General features: G+C 45.7%; 1 protein-coding gene across 2 annotated transcripts; it reads right to left on the minus strand.

The window, feature by feature from the left end:
• Nucleotides 1-435: 435 nt before the first annotated feature.
• On the minus strand, nucleotides 436-18,597 carry LOC115560049 (equilibrative nucleoside transporter 1). Of its 2 annotated transcripts, XM_030379339.1 has the most exons (14): nucleotides 18,330-18,415; nucleotides 16,641-16,851; nucleotides 14,477-14,535; nucleotides 14,199-14,280; nucleotides 13,407-13,585; nucleotides 11,894-12,033; nucleotides 9,508-9,642; nucleotides 8,981-9,078; nucleotides 8,688-8,769; nucleotides 7,928-8,001; nucleotides 7,598-7,706; nucleotides 7,283-7,368; nucleotides 2,621-2,820; nucleotides 436-2,253 (listed from the first exon to the last, which is right to left on the minus strand). In XM_030379339.1, the coding sequence occupies exons 3-14, from the start codon at nucleotides 14,503-14,505 to the stop codon at nucleotides 2,142-2,144; spliced, it is 1,326 nt and encodes a 441-aa protein (XP_030235199.1). In that variant the 5' UTR covers nucleotides 14,506-14,535; nucleotides 16,641-16,851; nucleotides 18,330-18,415; the 3' UTR covers nucleotides 436-2,141. The 2 variants fall into 2 exon arrangements, with proteins under 2 accessions (XP_030235199.1, XP_030235198.1); XM_030379338.1 differs by lacking the exon at nucleotides 16,641-16,851 and having other exon boundaries at nucleotides 18,330-18,597.
• Nucleotides 18,598-21,785: the final 3,188 nt, after the last annotated feature.

Here is a 21,785-nt window from a genome sequence, read left to right on the forward strand (position 1 = left end):
GACCAAAAAAAATAGACCTAATCATGAGTGTAGGTCATATATTAGAAGTGGCCTTTTGGAAAGTAATGGGAAAGGTTGGATGTTAAGATTAGTAAAAAACTTGTGCGTCCCTCTGACGTTGATTTGGGTCACATGCTGCAGGGGAACACTTGGCATGTGACACACGTCCCTGGTGTTGGTCACAGGATGTGGAGCACTGCCATCCAGCACTATTTACTGGGGCTGGTTCAGAAAGCCCCTCACTTTCTACAGACCATGCAGTCCTAATTGTATCAGTATAGTAAAGAATCATTGCCGCTAATAGGTAGCAAGTTAGGGGGGAGGGGAGGGGGAGACACAGAGTTAATCCATCCAGGGAATTTCTCTTTTTATTCTGGTTGGAAATTAAATTACAAAACTGTATACCACTAGAGGTTGCTAATGGGAAAACGTATGCTGTATTAACATTTTTTTATTGCCTTTGAATTTTCTTTAGTAGTAGGTGAAATGCTAGTGTATATCATCAATCTTGCAGCAAAATGTGAGTCTTACAAAAACATTTATTTTCTTTGTTGGGTAACATTGCTATGGTCCTTGCTATACCTCATCACCGTCCTGTAAACAGGACAGTGCCAAGCACCACGTCATTGAATACATCTGGTAATGCATTATATCTGCAGGTAAAACAAAAAATTATAAAAAAATAATCAGATATGTAAAAATATAAAACGGATAAAACTGTTGAGGTTATTGGTTTCCTTCATTCTGATTGAAAATCCCAAATAAATTGTTGATCAATTAAAAATAACTAGATAAAACAATTTTTGTCAAACTCATAAGAACATCTTGATAAGAGATGGCAGAAACACACCTGGTGAAGGCGAAACAATGCAAATATGTATGTTTTGCTGATAATAATAATGCTGACAATCACTGCCATGTGTATCAAGACACTAAAAACCAAAACAGGCCTTAAACACAAAAAAACCAAACAGGCCTTTTAAACATTGACTACCATTAGACCAAAGGCAGTCTCCACCGACTAGGCACTGAATAATGGGATGGCCGAACAGTATCATAAAAACTAAATGTATTGCATTCTAACGTCTGGGAGGATAAAAAGTAAATTAACAAACGACTCCAAAACAAGTAATCACAGTGAGAAAGGAGAGATCTTCACACACATACAGTCCCGATACGAGCACATCGCCCAGGTCTCCTTATGGAAATGACTGGGTCACGTTCCAAAGAATTTCCCATCCCCATGGAAATATTGAGGTCACCAATAACAGTAACAACGTCACAGCATTAATTGTAGGACACTGGAAATAGCATGTATCTTTAGGGGATGAGGACCTTACCGCTGCTGCCCCCTAGTTGTACAATCTGCAACTACCATCAGTAACTATCACACACACACACACACCCACGTACACACACACACACGTCTGTTATCTGAGGGCAGTATTGGGCGAGTACGTATAGACACACCTAGCTGTGTGGGTTGTCAGGTAACGTCTTATATTTGGTAGAGATCAACCTGCTTATTGGTACAGCTCTAATTTCACATCGCTGGCCCCCGACTCGGTTGCCAGTGCCATAACACGTCCGCTGTTAGATTCTCACTTTGTGCAGAACCTAAAGCCGTTAGCTGTTTGAAACAGGAAATTTATGAGAAAGAATCAACAAAAAAGTATGCCTATAGTCTATATAAAAAGCAGACACATATTTACGTCGGACAATATGTACCATTGAATAGAATCAGAGAAGTTCCTTCTGTCTACATGCTACTGCCGTTTGCCCCTAGAGTATCCCTTTAAACACTCGGTCACAACGGGGACACAGAGGGCCGCTGTTCTTCTTCTCTGACGTCACCAGACGGGGCTGACTCAACACTTTTCCGTGACTTTCCACCCCGGGGCTCAGAGAAATTAGGCTCGCTCCACAACCGTTTGGCACATTCAGCACCCGCAATAGGAGAAAGGTTTTGGTGATTCAGTCGGTCTAGTATTTGTGACCCACTCCCTCCAGCCCTCGGCCGGGGGGAGTGGGGGAAGACGGCTCTGTGAGAACGTTCAACAAACAGGAGGGGGGAGGGGGGGACAGTAGGGTGTCCATACCGTGGGGGAGGAGGCGAGGGGGGCTTGGGGGTGGGGGGGTTATTAGATCATGGCTCGGAAGCCAAAGGACAGGGCAGCCCCCATGGCCAGACCCAGGGACAGGAAGAAGGCCATGACCGCGCCGGCCGTCTCAGCTTCATGTTGCGCCACCTTCCTGTGGGGGGGAGACACAGCAGAGCAGGGCGGCTGAGCGGCGCTCAGGATTCACATCCTTTGATCCACAATACTAGCATCGTCAAGTTTACTCAAAAATCTTTTAGTGAGACCTTCACTTTGAGGCAGAAACATCGATGTAAAGGAGGAAACCATGAGCTGGAATACAAATGTGTGGATTCAGAACCGAAGCTCCACTGCATTTCCTCAGTGCTTAGTTTGAAAGTTTACCCGACGGTGAAAGGAGCCATTGGCACGGCACCACTATGGGCAGGACAAAGCCCTAACCCTAACCCCCCCCCCGCCCCCCCCCCCCTCCTCCTCAGTAAACCAATCAAATCCCCCGTTTAGGTGTTTGGATTCCTTACTTGGGTCCGAAGCACATGCAGAGGCTGGCCAGGTAGCCGTTGGAGAAGGAGAAGAGGACGATGAAGAGGATGTACCAGGCGTCGTGCCCGAACAGCACGGGCAGGTAGCTTCGCGGCTGCACGTTACACAGCATGAACAGCGGTACGAAGACCACCCGCAGACCCACCAGCACCGGCAGCCACAGGCTGTCCTTCCCCGGCTGGAGGGGGGGGGGGGGAGGGGGAGAGGGAGGGAGAGGGAGATTAATGACTTTGATTTATGAGTGCCACACACCCCTCTCTAGGGCCTTTCTAGGGCGCTAGAGAGGGGTTCACATGGCACCACATCCAAGCAGGTGGCTAACTGCTCCTTTCGGGTAAACGCTGTAGTAATCTGTACATTTGATGTATCATTTGCATAATAATCTGTATATTTGATGTTTTGTTTGTACAATAATCTGTGTATTTTATGTATCATTTGTATAATAATCTGTATATTTTATGCATCAAATGTTTAATAATCTGAATATTTAAATGTTTTTAAAATAATCTGTTTATTTGATGTATCATTTGTTTCGATAATAATAAAAACTCATCTCTTTTTTCTATGACTGTCTTATGGTTGCTGCAGTGGCATTTCCTTATATGTGTCTAGCTCCAGAACACATTAACCAGGATAGGGGGCTGGGAGGCTGCTCCCAACAGCAACCCTCCAGTGTCTTCCCTGCCCCATGTGCTGGGAAGCGCCTGCCTGTGACCTTGTGACAGAGCGCCTGAGTGGAGCAGCGAGGAGCCTGATGAGACCGGTCTGACAGGACAGTAAGTCAACTCACATGGTGTAGTCTGAGTAACCTCACCATGTGAGTCTGCACTACTTCTTCTGTACGTGCAGACCCACGCACCTACATTTCCCCCACCCAGAACCCAATTAGCTCTCCAATGTTCTATAGCCTCCAACATAACTATCCACAGGGCAAAGTGTACAGGATATTCCAAACAGCAGGATAAGGTTGCTGTTTGGAAAACTTTACAGAGAAGGAATGCTAATATTGCTCCTAAGCCGGACTCCCTGGAATTTGTTTGAGTATTTCCATTTGATTAAAGGTTTGCGTATGTAAAAGATCAAATGAGTGCTCTCATTTGGGAACATTCAAAAGGAATATTTTGGTTCAGTAAGTGCATCACACACACACACACACACACACACACACACACACACACACACACACACACACACACACACACACACACACACACACACACACACACACACACACACACACACACACACACACACACACACACACCGAGCGAGTCTAAAAGAGAGATAGCTCTCTCTGATCTGAGATCAAGTCATTCTTGGCAGAAAGTAATTTGCTGAAATATGAATTGAACTTTCCTATGTCGTGGCTGGTTGTAAGGATTTTTGTTAGGATTTATCCGAGCAGATATCCACTTTAACAATTTGTTTCCATTAGTGTGTTAGTGTTGGCGGCAACCGCCCGTTTTGAGGCAAATGTACAGCTATTTGAACTCCAAAACCACTTCCTTGAGAACAGCCTTGGACACACACACACACACACACACGTATCAAAGCTTGGGTTCCCTGTTTTCCTCAGTTCGCTCTCTAGTGACCAGATGTTTTTCCATGATTTCACTGCAGAAAACCCAATGGATCTGATTCCAGCGGTGTCGCACTGAAGACGCTGTGAATCATCTCTGCTTTTTCCAGCAATCCCATCCCAACAATCCACACCTCCTTTTCAAAACCAGAAGTCACTTTTATGGGTAAAGCATAAGTATAAAACATCTGAAGGGCAAGACTGGAACACTGGCCTCTTATCCAGCAACTGACCAACCTGATCATACTGCTTTTAGCTCTTCTGTTCTTATAATAATAATAATAATAATAATGCATTTTATTTAGAAAAGCGCCTTTCAGGCCATCAAGGACACTGTACATCACACACAATAAAACACACAATGAAATATACAAAAAACATGATAAAATAGACATAGAAAGGACAACATAATAAGTTAAAATACATAGGGCAGAATGGCAGGAAGCATGGAGGTTAGAGAGTAGGCAGTCCGAAACAGGTGGGTTTTTAGTTGTGCTTTGAAAATGGGGAGAGAGTCACAGTTTCGGAGGTCGGGTGGCAGGGGTGGACTGGCCATCTGGCACACCGGGCATCGTCCCGGTGGGCCGTTGACCCAATGTGGGCCGGTCCGGTCCGCTATGTTTCGTTTTTTTCTCTCTCTCTAAATTCCCTCCAATTAGGCCGGCCAATTGGCTACAGAGGGCTAGCAGTGTGTTGCCAGCATCGACACATATTATTGGTCTATGTTTGTCATTGTCAATCAATCATGGGCTGACAGGCTCAGAGAGCCCTGACAGTGCTGTCAATCACAACACAAACCAGGGTGGGCGGGACCTCATGGCATGGGCCGGAATCGTGGGAGTCCGCGACTCCCACGAGTAAGTAATTCATGTCTTAGACTTTTTCTCGCAGCTACAGATAAAAAAAAATAATTCTCTATTTATGGTTTCACAATGACTGAGTCACAGTTGAAACAAATGCGTTTCAGCTCTAATGCTGCTACTGTCTGTAATATGTTTCTATTTAGATTATTTGTCAGGATATTTTGTTATTATTGTCCGAGTCTGGTTTTAACTAATGCTGGGCTTACACAAAAACATTTTCCCATTCACAGACTAAAAACTGCAAGAGAGAAATCAGCGTTGGATCAAGTGTAATATTTAACAAGCGTTTTGTAGCTATGTAGATATGGGGGATGGAGATGCAGCGACCACAGGATGTCCGTTAACTTCCTGTTCAGGTTTCACACCTTCCTTGTCAACAGCACAAGAGACACAAATAGCAATTTGCACTGCTATTTGCAGTGCAAATAGCAGGATGTATGTACTTGATTAAATTGTTTTAATAAAGTACATACAGGGTTCTTCCCGTTCGTCTCGTCCCACCCCTAGTGCTGATAATGTAGTGGGCTGGTCTGGACAGAAAATGCCAGGGCTGAATTTTTGTCCCAGTCCACCCCTGTCGGGTGGTAGAGAGTTCCAGAGCTGGGGAGCAGAGCGACTGAAGGCTCTGCCCCCCATAGTGCTGAGGCGGGCAGGGGGCACAGAGAGGTGGATGGAGGAGGAGGATCGAAGGGAACGGGTGGGGATGTTAATGTGCAGGAGATCAGAGAGGTAGGGAGGGGCGAGGTTGTGGATGGCCATGAATGTAAACACTAGGAGTTTGTAGTTAATGCGGTGGGTTACGGGGAGCCAGTGGAGCTGCTGGAGGACAGGGGTGATGTGATGGTATGAGGGGGTCTTTGTGATGATGCGGGCGGCAGAGTTTTGGACCAGTTGTAGTTTGCGGAGGGACTTGTGGGGGAGGCCGAAGAGGAGAGAATTGCAGTAGTCCGGACGGGAGGTGACGAGGCTGTGAACAAGGATGGTGGTGGTGTGGGGGGTGAGGGAGGGGCGGAGTCTGTTGATGTTGCGGAGATGGAAATATGCAGTGCGGGTAATGGTGTTGATATGAGAATGGAAGGAAAGTGTGCTATCGAGGATGACACCCAAGCTCTTAACCTGAGGGGAGGGGGAAACTGAGGAGCTGTCGATGGTGAGAGAGAAGGTATTGGCTTTCGCTAGTGTGGATTTAGTGCCGAGGAGGAGCATTTCAGTTTTATTGCAGTTTAGTTTAAGGAAGTTTGAGGTGAACCAGGTTTTTATTTCGGAGAGACAGTCGGTGAGGGAGGGGGGTGGGAGTGAGGAATTGGGTTTGCAGGAAAGGTAGAGCTGGGTGTCATCCGCGAAGCAGTGGAACTGGATATTGTATTTGCGGAGGATGTGGCCGAGGGGGAGGAGATAGATGATGAATAGAAGAGGCCCCAGGACAGATCCCTGGGGCACACCAGTAGTGACTTGGGAGGGATTGGAGGTGAAGGATTTAAGCTGGATGAACTGGGTGCGGCCTGTGAGGTAGGAGTGGAACCAACTGAGGGGGGTGTGGGAGAGGCCAATCGAGGAGAGTCTACTGAGAAGGATGGGGTGTGAGATGGTGTCGAACGCTGCACTCAGATCGAGGAGGATGAGGATGGAGAAGGAACCAGAGTCAGCTGCAATGAGGAGCTCGTTAGTGATAATAATAATATGGGGGTGACAGCGGCAGTTTTGATCTGGGTGATGGCATTGTCTGTGTGCTTCATCTATCCCCTATATTGATAATGATCCAATCTGGATGATCAACTATGTTGGTAATAATCCAGTGTTGGGGTGTGCATACAGTTGATAATAATCCAGTGGTTTGGTGTTAATACAGTTAGTATTAATCCAGTGGTGTGGTGTAATGATCCAGGGGTATGGTGTTGTAATAATCCAGTGGTGTGGTGTTGTAATAATCCAGTGGTGTGGTGTATTAATCCAGTGGTGTGGTGTATTAATCCAGTGGTGTGGTGTATTAATCCAGTGGTGTGGCGTATTAATCCATTGGTGTGGTGTATTAATCCAGTGGTGTGGCGTATTAATCCAGTGGTGTGGTGTATTAATCCAGTGGTGTGGTGTATTAATCCAGTGGTGTGGCGTTGTAATAATCCAGTGGTGCGGTGTATTAATCCAGTGGTGTGGCGTATTAATCCAGTGGTGTAATAATCCAGTGTTTTGGTACCCACCCACATACAGACGGCAGTGAGACTGCGGCCGGCCCAGTCCATCAGGTTGAAGAGCAGAAAGCAGGACACGGGGATGAAGTAGGTGTCTGTACGTCGTTAACAACAAAACATAATGCTGTTATACCCAAGACTTCAGTCCTCCAAGGCCAAAAGACCAGTTAAAAAGTGTTTTTTAGACATAACAATTATTGTAATGCTTCTTAAGCACAGCAGACCACATTGGATCTAGCCCTAACCATGAACTAAATGTTAAATTTCATAATCTGAAAACTTGGGTGTTAGCATTAGCTAGCGTGCTAACATGAGGACACGTACCCCAGGCACTGCCCGCGGCCACGGAGGACTTCACCTCCACCGTCACGGCAGGGAACGTTCCGATGGTGATGGTGAAGATGAAGCACACAGACAATGCCATCACCCAGATCTATTGGACGAAGAGACCAAGACAGGCCCGGTATCATCAATAACTCTAATTTCAATGCATTTAGTCGCCGTGCAAATAGAGGATGAGCACAAGGTTTAATTACAGTACAAGGACTTCAATATTTGACATTCATTTCGAAATGCATTCATATTTGGGAAGTGATTATACAAATACATAATTTACACGTGTGTGTGTGTGTGTGTGTGTGCATGGGTCCCGACCTGTTTAAAGATGCCCAAGACCGACGGGCTCTGCCTGCCTCCCGCCGCTGCAGTGCCCTTCTCCCCAGAGCCGTCTGAGGAAAAAACAAACACACACTTTTAGACAGACAGGATCATGAACACTGGCGGGGAGATAAACAGAACACAGAACAACAGCCATTCATTTATTTCTTGAGGTGCTTACGCCCACGCAACCCAACAGTAGCACAGAGACTTGAGATAGTTTTGAGCCTATCTATAATTTCGGTCATAGACACCTCTCCTAAATTTAAACTATACTGCTCACAAAGAGGCAGTTGTCATTCTGTCTCGAGGGCCGTTTTAAATGCTTCTTAGTGGTTAGGGCTTCCTGGCTGCTTTAGAGAGTATTCCATAGAGACCAGACAACCAAACAGCCCATTATCCCGCCCACGTGCTAGACTAGACTGAAAAACAAAGTTAATAATTCAAGAGATTTCATTTAATTTTATACAAGCATCATTTAACCTAACCAACAGCCGTAAAAAAAGAATTAAAAGTTAATAGTTGTATTTGTTTAAACAAGGACTTAGGATATGGAACACGGCTTTAAAGCATTAACCTTTCTAACCCACAAGTGGACGTGGTCACCCCCAGAGGGACACTAGTGACCCTAAATAGCTGCTGCCCACTCCTCAACGGTGTTGATCATAAGCCCCACTGGAATGTGTGGATTGGAAGTACTTCAGTGGATGCACGTTTCTATAGGATTCATAAGTACAGAATTGAGTTCAAAATCTACCTTTCTTAAGCAGATCCATCCTGTTCTCCTCCTCCCCCGTGAGACTGGATCCAATACTCTCCATGTAGTACTGGAAGAACTCCTGCACGACAAACCACAGTGTAAACAACTACAACATCTAATTAGCGAGCCACAGATGGTCAACATGAATCCCCCCTGCAGCATCGATTCGGCTGCATGCCTCGTCTGCTTGCAGCAACTCCATCGTCGCTGCAGCGAGGAGATGCACGTTGGGCCATGGCGGTGGGATCGTTTACAGACGGAGGTCGAGTGTGATTGAAGACGGGGCATACCATCTTGGGCAGGGCGATGTAGGCCAGGATGGCCAGGAAGATGACCACGCAGGCCGTGATGAAGTAGCCCACGGCGCTGTCGTTCAGCTCGGAGCCACCTGCACGGAGGAAAGGACAGACGGTGTCGGCTCGGCTCAGGAGATGGAGCAGGTTGACTTGTAACCAGAAGGTTGCTAGTTCGATCTCCGGCTCCCCGAGTGTTGCGGTGTCCCTGAGCATGTCACTTTTCCCCCAACTGCTCCTGACGAGCTGCCTGTCGCCCTGCGTGATGGGTTCCGCCGTCGGTGTGTCAATGTGTGTGAAAACATTGTAAGTCGGTTTGGATATAAGCATCTGCTAAATGCCCGTAAATGTAAATATAAAGTGTCACTCGGTGAGTGTGTCAGAAATAGTGATCAAACTTGTTTAACAGTGGGAGAGCATGGTAGCCGGGATGGGAAGGTGTGGGAGAGGGTAGAGTGTGTTTTAGAGAGGCTGTGTTTAACAGAGCAGGGAGTGTTTCCAGAGCAGTGGAAGGCGTTGCGTACTGGCCAAGGCGCAGATCATGGAGAAGGCGGCGAAGGTTCCGGCCAGGCCTTGGCCACTCATGATGGGGGTGGTGTAGGAGGCGGGCAGACGCCCCGCCAGGCCGAACAGACTCCCCTGGAGCACCGCGCCGAACGCTGAGGAGGAGGAGAAGCACAACGAAAACCACAAGGACGCTCAGGAATTGGGAGAGAGCCAGCGGAAACCCCCCTCAAAAAGGAAACCTGCTCAGTCCCACTGACCCGTAACAACATGTGGACACTCTGAGAGACGTGAAGCACAATAACTCAAGTGTTTCTTCCCCTCCGCTCATCTCCCCAGGGTGAGACGGACAGAGACAGAGGGAGAGTGAGAGAGTGGGAGACAGCGAGAGAGATCCATCCATTTGTTTCAAGGCTTCCTTGCTTACAGCGATGCAGTCTCAGCGCTGGAGGGATGGAGGGAATGAGACATAGATAGATAGAAAGAGGAAGAGACAGGAGGAAGTACTCCCATCAAACCACACAAGCTGCCTGGTCCTGCCTCAGGGTGTTGGGGACGGGAGCGGGGCTAGGGAGGGGTGAGCTTTTCCCTGCTGCTCCACACCCTACTGTCTATAAACCCTCCCAGTGGGACGGGGGCGTGAGCGCGCCAGGGCCCGGCGGGTGCAGGGCAACTCGTCTGCACCCTGCGCACACACACTGGAGGGGGATTACCCACAAGCCCCAGCACATGGTTTTGATCACAGCTGGGGCGGGCCGTGGGGAAAGGTTTGTTTTTGTGTGTGCGTGCGTGCGCGCGTGCGTGCGTGTTGTCAAGGCAATTCCTTTAGGATATTGCGGCTTGGAGAGAAGACTCAGAATGCAAACAAGCACAATAGTTGTGCGTGCCTATTTAACGCTTGCAAACACCAGTCTCCTCTCCAGTAGAATAAGCCGTTCTCGAGAAGAATACAGAATACAGTTCTCGGCTTATTCTCACACAGCCTTTTAACAGCTTCACCCCCTCCACGTGATGCAATTGTCCGTACATCATATGAGGGAAGTTCTGACATCAAGGAGTTCTTCTCGTATAGATAAGGGGGTTACTGCTTCCTTGTGAAATGCAATATCATCCCACTGCAGACACAAATGGGCGTTCTCGTGTGGTGGGTTGTTCCTGTTTACAGACTGGAACACCCCCTTCTTATTCTTCGTCGCCTTTCTCGCTGAACTGTATTAAAATGTCACAGTATACTACTCAAAAACCATGTATATAGTGTTGTGAATAAACTTCCAAACCTTTTCAATTCTTATTTGGAAAATAACTTCACATGGTGTGTCTTTTTACAATTTACATTCGTAGTGTTGATCAGCAGGGAAATAGTCTGCCAAAGATGTTAACGTCGCTTAGCAACCGAAGAGGGGTTGACAAGTTACCGGACTACTACCCATGCAAGTGAACGGAGCGTTCCACGGCATTGAGAAGACCCGTGTAATAAAGGCCTATAGTATTCTGTTTATGGCATATATTTCTCGTTAGATTAGGCCAATGAAGCAATGATAACAAAAACAAAAAAAACGCTTGAGGCCCGGCCCGGGTCGGGTCAATCAAAGGCCACATTGTGGAACATGAATTGGCTTATCAAATGCCACTGTAGCATATTTAAACATGATTCAAATTGTGCAAGGAATTATTTCCATTGGTCATTCTGACCGGGGTCATTTAGAAATTTCGGTCTTCCTCATTTTTTCCGGTCAATGACCGGACAAGGGAAACTCTGCTATAAACCGGCCTGACTTCACCGTCAACACCGAACCCTTTCTTCTTCGCACGGCGGTCAACATCCGGAACATTCGCTAGTTCGATTTTCTCAAACAGAAGTTGCAAAATAAGATCTAGTAGTAAGTACAGGTAGCAAGAGGGGGCTCCATGATTGCTAAATCTAATGAGAGGTAAAATTGCCATTAAGGAAGGAATGCATAGTATGCCTTGCGACTGTGCATCGCAGTATGCCTTGCGAAACCCAGTATGCCTTTCAAAACACCTCGTGATTGGTCGCTACCAGGAACGCCTAAAGGGCGTTCTTGTGTCATGACGGAAACGCCCAAGCCTGCAGATGGACTCTTCTCTGTAAAGTTTGGTTCACGCCAGGCAAAAGGTTAAAAACAAAGGGAAACATAACACTAGTTAACAGTTGGGGTGGAGATAACAGAACCTGAAGAAAACAAAGCTTACATATGGTTTGAGAATTTTCATCACACTGTGACAAAAAACAAAGCTATAGCTCGGAAACAGTCTCCAGACTTTTTTGTGTGCACAAATCATTCTCTGCCATAACATTTTTATGGACAGGAAGGTGAAGACAGGAAGGTGGGTTGAGAGAGAAGGAATGACGTTTGCGACCCCAGGCAAAACCCCTACACTCACAGTTGATGATGACGATCTTGATCATGGTGATGGTGAAGAAGGCCAGGGGATCCACTTTCACCTTGACCAAGATGGCCGTCAGCAGGAACACACCCAAGATGACCGCCAGACACCCGCAAATACGCAGCTTCTGGGAGATCCTGGGAGGGAGGGAGGGAGGGAGGGAGGAAATGATTATTCATGACTTGGATTTATTACACCTTTGTAATACTCTTTGTAGGGCACTAGAGAGGGGTTCACATTGCACTACCTACAAGCAGATAGGTTACTGTTTGGGGCTGGTTATTTCTGTAAAAATCGGTATATTTTATGCATTAGTTGCATAATAATCGAGGAGAAAGAGCGAGAGAGAGAGACACGGGGGGGAGATGGACAGAGAAAGGGGTCAACAGCGAGAGGGATAGAGATACGACTGGTATAAAAATGTCCAAACATGGACATCAACATTTCCATCAGCTGTGCGAGCAGTCGTCTTGGCATCAAGGTAGTTTGGAGACTCTCCGAGTAACCACACACATAAATAACCACATGCTATGAGAGAAGAGAGCACACGCAGCTGGGAGATATGTGTGAACGTCTTTTTCCATGCCCGAGTCCACGCTCACGCCAAGGAGTGCGGCCTGCCCCAGGGACCCAGACCAGTTGTGCCAGATTGGTCGAGACTGCCGGCTGCAGCATGCAGCAGCCAGCATTGCCAGATTGAACGGGAAATCCGGCCCAATCTGGCTACACTGACCCAGACGGGGGGAGCCACGCAGCCACCTGATCACCAGGGACCGAATTAGAACCAGTGGAGCCTATTTAAAAACATAGACATTTTATGTAGAAGAATAGATGAACAAAGGTAGAGTCAGAGTCCATCATAAAGAAACAAACTAAAACAGAAAAAAACAAAGTGTGTGTGCGCATGGGTCAGGGGAGATGCATAACATTCCTGGGTGTGTTTGTGGAGGTCAAGGAGTATTTGTGTGTCAGCCAGCCCTAAGTCCTCTCTTTCCAACCCTAATTAAAGCAAACATGCCAAGGCTGGAGCGTTCTGATATGCAAACACAACCTGCAGAGCCGGGCTAAGGGCTGCTCCAGGGGTCAGAGAATTTGCAGCTTTTACACTCTGCACTCAGCCAACAGGGCTCAATGAAATAAGGGGATTTAGGGTGGGACCGCAGATAAAGAATTCTCCCCTTCACTACAGGAAGTGTGCATCCTCATTAGTACAGTCGAACCCCCCAGCCTTAAGAAGCCCAAACCAAAGACCAGCATCTCATCAACTCGGTCCGCCCTCATCATTTTACATCACACTCACAGTCCCATCGCGTGCTTACAGCTCATGCATCCAGCTACGCATTCCTTGCAAAAAGAAGGGAAGCGTCACAGAGATGGCCTCTGTGGTGGCGATTGTTGTATGAGATGGGGATCAGCACTGGCCCATGAGTGACAGTGTTCACACTCATGGGCTGATGCTGGTGTTAACAGGAGCCCATGGCCCCCGGGGCTGCTGTGTTTAGGGGCTGACCTCTGGTGGATGAAGGAGTTGAGGCAGGTGAAGATCAGCAGCGGCACCATGGCGCACAGCGTCATCACGTTGTTGAACTTTGACTCCAGGATATTGCGAGTGTCCGATGAGGCTGCGTCGGTCATGTTGGCGGTGTGGTTGAGGGACAGGTCTTGGTCCTTTAGCCTGCTGGTGAAGTACTGGGCACAGAGGAAGACACATGATTAGTAAATAGAGAGAGGTTTCTATTTACTTCTACTGAGCCTCGATGGTGAATGAATAAACACTTGGGGCAATGAACACTGCTTGTTTAGAAACAAATAAAATAAATCTGAGGAAACATTCCATGGGTCCCCCTGAAAAAAAGACTCTCAAAACAAGCGGAAGAGATACTAAGACGATAAATAAACAACTCTCAGCCCAACGGCTACGTGTCCCCCCACCCCCCAGCTGAGATTCATCCCATGTTTATCCACCCTGGGATAAGCCGGCATGGGGTGTTACTGTGGAGTCACCTTTCATGCCCAGGGGCACGATGGGGGATTAAAGAAAGTATGCAGGGCCCCTTATAAGCCCACCTAGCTGGGGTCAGCCAACAGGGCCCAATGAAATAAGGGGGTTTTGGGCGGGACCGCAGATAAAGAATTCTTTGCTTCACCCTCCTGAGTACAGCCTAACCCCCCAGCCTTTAGACGCTCAGCATCCCATCAGGGAAGCACTTCCATCAGCAGAGGACGCATCCCTGAGGAACATTTTAATGGAAAAATGTACATGAATTATTTGTTTAAAAAGATAGAAAGTTCTCAGGGTTACCATGGTAGCGGTCATGAAGAAATTCCATGGCAAAAGGGTTCCCAGGCCCAGGACGAAGAAGATGATCCACACAGCATTGTATCTGGAAAATGAAAACACAAACTTGTTAACACAAAGGAATGAAAGAAGACATCAATACCACCCATGCCTACTTCAAATGAGAGGGTTGAATGCCGTGCTAATACACACGTAATACGAGATGCATTTTGCGTAGCCTCTTTTTTTTTTGCTAGGGCTCATTACAGCTGTAACAGCACGGGCAGTTCTTCCATGGTTACCTGTCGCTCGGGGCTGTGATGGCCGTCATGATTCCTGGTTCACAGGTTTGGGAATAGTTCTGAAATGTCAGCCAAAAACATCAGTCAAGTTTAGGTTAACTAAATGGGCATCCCTGAGTCAGTGCCAGTGGAGATCATGCACAGAGTGATGATCGGTTCATCTGAATGCATAATCCAATTCATGCCAGGACGAAACAAAGATATGTTGTAACAAGTAACATATTTCGGAAGAAACTAACGGTGCAGCAAGTTGTTGCTAATGAGATCGCGATAAGCAACAAGGGTGTACCACTGCAACAAATAAATCTCTACTAACAGGAACTTGTTGCATGCAAAGAAAAAAAAGATTGCTTTCCTGCCTGCAATCCTGGTGGTTGTTGGACACATTCTCAGCAAACACAAGAGAAAAGAACAGCAGTCTCAAGTGGTTCAAATTGCTCAAGACAGCCAAACTAAAACAATGTGTTCTATTGAGAGATGACTTTAAGAATTCCAACCACACCAGCGTGAACGGCCAAACTGATCTACATTCTTCAACAGTTCTATTGATGAGTGTCAAATATTTCAATATGAAACCGTTTAGTTTTTCCAGCCTAAAACATGTATTCTTATCTTAGTGATCAACTTATTTGGAACCATGTTCAGCTTGGGCCAAATGGTTTTGTACAACTTCTGGTGAGGCCGGCCGGCGTCTCTCTCTCTCTCTCTCTCTCTCTCTCTCTCTCTCTCTCTCTCTCTCTCTCTCTCTCTCTCTCTCTCTCTCTCTCTCTCTCTCTCTCTCTCTCTCTCTCTCTCTCTCTCTCTCTCTCTCTCTCTCTCTCTCTCTCTCTCTCTCTCTCTCTCTCTCTCTCTCTCTCTCTCTCTCTCTCTCTCTCTCTCTCTCTCTCTCGCGGAGAGAGAGAAGCATCTCATTGGCCCATTAAAGAATACAAAATTTGACTTATACAAACACAATCTTATATCTTATATCTTAATCTTATACACAACAGCATTAAGTCGCTGAGAAACATGAAGAATTTAGTTTATGTTAGAATAGAGATGTCCATCCGACAATCACGGCCACCGGTCCAGATAGGATTTTCACATTGTCAAATGGTCAAAGTATCATTGTGGGATGGAGGCGTTGGAAGAGCATTTTATTTAATCTGCCGTGCACGGTAGTTCCCACAGTCAACTGACATCATCCTAACCTTTAGAAGCCGGTCATTAGTGCAGCTGGAGACCTTCAATAAAGCCTTTTGTTTGTATCCAAACGACACTGTGTGCTTTAGAGTGTAGCACACCCACTGTGAAGACAGTCCGCGCAGTGACAAGGCCTAGCATCTGGGAGCAGGCTTGAGGGTCGCTACTCGCTACACATGCCCAGCTGCAGCATAATGAAACAAAGGCCATGTGCTGATACCCCCCCCAGAGTTCAGTTTGACCCCAGTAGATGAAAAGCACATGATGCATTTGTACGATTCATTAGCTGGATGTAGTCAATGGGGAAATTACAGTATTTCCAAGCAAATTCTGAGGAAATTATAACTGAGTAGATGCTTATTAACATTAGAGCCACACAGGAGTCCAGGAGTAAGAATAACGTAGACTCATCATGTCCGTTGTTGCCTCCTTTCGACAACCAAATAGATTGTTATGCTAGAGGCTAACCCAAACTTGTGGTCTTGTTTACGACAACTTGGCCACGGTTTATTATAGCCAATGAAATTACAGCTGCAGCGATGTGTCGCAAGGTTTTCTGAAAGGCCCATAGGCTTCTGCCTCGCTGTGTTGAACTGAGCGTTCTGCCATGTTATGTCAGGTTTGAGCAGAACTGTCCAGTGAATCAATTGCACCCATTTGAGGGAAAACAGCCATTTTTGGTATCCGTAGCAATTTAAATTCAACAAAAGCATGGAGAAGTCTATAACCTTTTGGACACATTTTCATTAAGATGAAACTGAGTTTCAAAGTGTGATTCATGGCACATAGTGATCTTTCAGGTGGGCAATTTACGAACTACCTTGCGTTTTATCCCCCCCCCCCCCCCCCCCCCCCCCCACACACACACACACACATTTCAATGGTGAAATGGGTGGGGCCCTCCATTTCAATGGTGAAATATGATGCTTGGATTTATTACAGACACGTTCCAAGGCCAAATGTGTGCAGGAGTGACACTCACAGTTTGTTGAGTCCCACATGTCCCACGTTTGACGTTTAATTTTTTAACTTCTCGCAGAAACCATCAATCTCATCCTACTGAGAACGAGCAGCCTCGTGTGTCTACATACTTCAGCGAACCTTCACAGCGCTGTTACAGTACACTGACTTTAATAATCCCAAATCAAATTTCACACTCCATCTTCCCTCACCTCATTCTGGGTTTCTCTGACCTAAGACCAAGGACAGGATCGCAATTTAAATATTAAGCCATGACAGCTGCGGTAAATTAAATAGCACAATTATTTCCCATCATACAATTTTCAAATTAAGATACGATTAATTTAATACAAGACGTCTGGCTGTCTCCGCAATCATATACAATATACTTTCTTAGATTCATGTAAACGTCCACTCTTCAAAATTATCTAATGCAAGACCTTTGGCTGTCCCAGCCATTTATACATTCACCTTACTTTGATCCATTGAATGGTAATTCTTCAACAGCACATTCAATTGTATGAGTATCTAAAGAAATATACCAGTCCCATTTCACCATTGCATTTACTGAGCAGATAAAATACTGTGACCCATCGAGGCAAGAAGGAAAATGGGGCACTCAGCAAAAAACAATGTGACTACACACACACGCACACGCACACGCACACACACACACACACGCACGCATCGCCAATTCTTTTGTCATCTCTCTCTTCCGCCTTATCCAATTTCCCGCCAGTCAAATTAACACACAAACGCACACACACTTTGATGAACAGGTCAGCATAGCCTACTTGGATGAATATGCCGACTTCAAACATCAGCTTCTTTATATCAGGCTATGAATATCAAGTCACCAACTGGCTAGTTGTGAACTGTTTCCAGAGAAGGAACAGTTCAATCTAACCAGCAATGAATCTGATGCAAGACCGCTGTGTAGTATAAACAAAGACCCTCTTCTGTTCTGTGACCCCCACCGGACAAGGATTTAAACAGATATGGATGTGTGAAGATGTCCCGGATCTGGAACCCCGCGTTCCGCTTCCCAAAGCACGGTGCGCCCACCTACAGAGGGCATATCTCCCGACCGAGTCGGCCAACCACTCTGCATGATCCAGTCTGCATGCTCCGCTGTGCATGCTCAACTATGCATGCACTCCGCATGCTTCACTCTGCATCGATTTCATCGGATCGGATCATAAACAATGACGTGAAATCGCAAGCCCACATGCCCTTACAGTACATTTGATTACATTTAGGCTATAACGCAAATCACATGCTTTAATAGTCACGGGACGATCGAGTATGAATGGTAACACGGATCAATGACTTTAGTATTTAAAACAACACAATGGTACACAATGCTAACCACAGCAAGGACGTTTAAAGTGTGTGGAGCACTCGGGGGTGTTCGTTGGCGCTAATCCCTGGTAAACAAAGCAAGCATGCTGATGACTGGTAACGAAACACCAGTGGGTGACTCTCTTCAGCGGAACACATAACTTGTATGGGTAAGTATAGCTTGTTGTGAAGCACAGCGTTAACCCGCCACGAATAAATACATCGCATGCGAAGGAAAACGTAGAATACCTAGTTTCAACTAACGTTAAAAATAGAAAATATTAATAGGAAAAATACTACCAAAATATAAACCAGCGCCACACATGGGTGACTTTAAGAAAGGATCTGTCAACGCGTGATAAAAACCTACCTTGAGCTTCAGTGAGAGATGGCGTGTGTTTCGGTCCCCGAACACATGTGAGTGTGTGAGGGGGAAAGGATCACTTTAGCGTCCCTAGAGTAGGGGGAGGGAACAAGCATCGCCCCCTCGTTGAGGCCATGGTACAAGGGGGATGCATGAACATAATCCGCATTAATTTTATCTTGATATCTGGATAGCCTTTTTCCTCACATTTCTGAAATAATATTCCTACACCGTTGGAGATTGGACACACTGAATACACTGTAAGAACACACGTTGTTAGACACCTACAAATGCATTCTGTATTGTATGCCTAGATGGCATCTGAAGTACAACACACACACACACACACACACACACACACACACACACACACACACACACACACACACACACACACACACACACACACACACACACAGAACCATAAGAACTAGAACACAGAACCAGCCATCAATAACGCCACAACCTCAAGTCTAATAGACATGAGACCCCCGGCCAAACACCAGCCTGAGACCATCCCCCCAACAGACCACACGGCCGCGGCCCCCACCCCACCCTGGGTCCATAAAGGAGAGCTAAAGCTGAGCAGATGGGCCGAGACTCTGAACCAATTTCCCTCCTCCTGACCAACACCTGGACCCCCCCCCCCCCCCCCCCCCCGTACCCCTGTAACAACCAGGGGTGTAAAGTTAGGCAAGGAGGCCTATAACAACTTTTATACAGAACGTAAGTTATTTTTCTAAAGTATCTGAAATCTACTTGACTTTCACTTTGACTTCACTACATTTAAAAGATCATCACAAAGTCACAACCGCATGTCCGTAAACTACAGAGAAATCAGTATGAACACATTCTCCATGACTCCCCCCAAGACAAACAACTAGGACTTTATTCACAGCCTAGTTAAGCTTCTTATGTAGGTTTCAAACGTTTCCCTTTATATTTAGGATTGGCTTGTGTCTGCACCAAAACGAGTAACGAATAACAAGTAAAAGAAACAAGTTTTGTTTATTTTTACTTTTTTTACTTTTGATGCTAAAAGTTGCCATCTCGAAGATTTCAGTTTTCTTGTCTTTGATGATATCTTTGGCAATTGGAGGTAATTGTTCCCATAGTTAGTTCCCAACATTGTTGCCACTGACACCAAGTTCATAACATTAATAATACTGAAAATATAAGGGCTTTCATTAGTGGGCCATAGCTCAACCACCAATAACTCACTCGGCATATCAGACATGTATTTCCATGAAAATCTTTGAGATTGCAATTTTAAGAAAATGCGAACCGAAATTAATACTTATATAAATACTGATATCTAAGTACATTTAATTTGAGCTTACTTGATGACATTTACAAAAAATATTTTCTTACAGATAACGAGACATCTGTACTTTTACTCAAGAATGACTTTCTATTACTTAAACAGCACTGATAACATCCGTGACATTTCCACATTCCCAGGCAACCTGAAGAAGCCTTTTGAGGCCGACCAGAAGCCTCTGAAAAAGGGAAATCTTGTGGTTCCTCTATTTGGCATTCTAGCTTTCTTTCCCTCTGCCTTGCAACCTGGTTGGTCACAAGTCTGCCTTGTGATGTATAGGGTACATCACGTTCAGGGTAGAGCCTGTAATCAAGTTCATTAGTTAACTGCAGTAACCAGAGCTATTATAGACTAAACATGAGACCACAGCACTGGCCAGTATTTAGAATATATGCACAAATCCAGGGGCTGATCTGGATTTTAACTGAATCTGGACTTGTATTTGAAGTCAACTAAGGTTTGACCAGCACAATTAGATTTCAGTCCAATTAGATGTATATCAAATTGTTGTTCAGGTCAAACAGCCATTCCAGTAGCGCTGGGCTGTAGCCACTAGAGCTATGGCATGTTGCAGGAAAACTTGTTTGCCCCAAAGCCCATTAAGGGTCGGTGACATTTGCTTCTACACCATGTAGGTGATAAAATGTACAGTTTTTACCAAGTGACTCGCTTTGACGGACAAATTCAGTAGACTGAAATTACAAAGCATTGATTGAGTAGCTCTCCATGGTGTGATCGTTTTTTCCATCACATTCCCTAATCTTGACACTGGGTTCTGAAATCAGCCATTATAGTTTCAATTCCATCATGCAAGTATTGTATTTTACGAAAACAAAGAACGCCATTGTGTCGGGCTGTAGGATAACTAAACATTGAGGCATAGATCGATAATATTTGTAGTCTGAGACAACATGAATGCAATGTTTAATTGCTCAAACAGCTGTGTCCACAAGACCATTAAGCATGTTGCTGTCAACTCAGATCACAAGATGCCACTATATTTAGGTCACGCAAACTATGGTGACAACACTTGTGTTGTGTAATGATCCTTCTACTTTCTCCAGTGGTGACCTACACTCATTTCTGCAACCTGTACTCAACATAGGTTGTTGTTTTAATTTGAGAACCATCCAATATTCCCAGACATAGTTTCGGCCTCTGAACTGTACCGGGGGGGTTAGGCAGAACCCAAGTGCACAGACAGACGACAGTTGTAGGACAGTTTCAAGTATTTATTCTGGTACAGGATAGGATAGACTTAGAGCAGACAGACCGACAGGGACTCGATGTCGGCAGGCAAAGGGTTGATAACAGGAAGTCAGCCAGGTGGATCAGGAGATATATGTGATTGCCATTTGCTCATTGTTGAATTTCAGGAAACAGTATCATTAGAGTAACATTCCCCTTTAAATTGTCTACATATCTATATACAGTATGTGATGTTTAGAGGGAAACATATTCAGTAAGGAACGATAAAAGCTATTCTATTAACCAACAAGGGATTTAAAAGGCGACGGAACAAACTCTAATTCACTGTTTGGACATCTGGGGTTTGGGTTGTGGTACACAGGGCTTGAATGCATGTTGGTGGCTGCTGTTTGCTCACACAGTCACAGTGCACCTCCACACCCTGTCTCCACTAGCTATATTAAGAACAGTGTGGTTTTGGAAAGAGTTTGTTGGAGACCTGCTAGTCTGGATGGCTGTTGTGTCACGTTTAAATAGGCTGAAGGTTAAGTCGGGTAATTTGTTTTTGACTGGCTCTTTCTGCCCGTCCTCTCATACTCATTTGTTGGTGCCCTAGCCAGGTCTGTGGTCTGCAGAGCCAAATGAGTCAAGTCAGTAAACAGTTATAAAGTTGGATTTTTCTTTCCATGAAAAAAGTGACACCAGAAATCCAAGACTCAGAATATGAGGAGTGACTAAAACAGATAAAGAAAGAACAAAATCACTAGAATGGGTGAAGACAAAGCAAGACATTGTTTCAATGTGTCGCCCCCATCCAGCTTTGCTCCACTGTTCTATTTTCATGTATATTATTTTTCAAGACAATGGAAACTATAGTTGTGTGACCAATGCAAATCAGACTTTCCCATTGTCGCCTTTTCCAAACAGTTACAGGCTGATGCATATTTTGTCAA

Source organism: Gadus morhua, chromosome 15 (genome assembly GCF_902167405.1).
Source record: "Gadus morhua chromosome 15, gadMor3.0, whole genome shotgun sequence".
Lineage (NCBI taxonomy): Eukaryota > Metazoa > Chordata > Actinopteri > Gadiformes > Gadidae > Gadus > Gadus morhua.

Bases quoted from the DNA above. Each gene is read 5' to 3' on its own strand.
- LOC115560049 (XM_030379338.1), bottom strand. From the start codon at position 14,505: ATGACGGCCATCACAGCCCCGAGCGACAG. The intron at 12,034-13,406 runs GTCAGCCCCTAA...CCTCCCTCCCAG, and splicing joins AACTCCTTCATCCACCAGAG to GATCTCCCAGAAGCTGCGTA. The intron at 9,079-9,507 runs GTACGCAACGCC...TCCTCCGTGCAG, and splicing joins CATGATCTGCGCCTTGGCCA to GTGGCTCCGAGCTGAACGAC.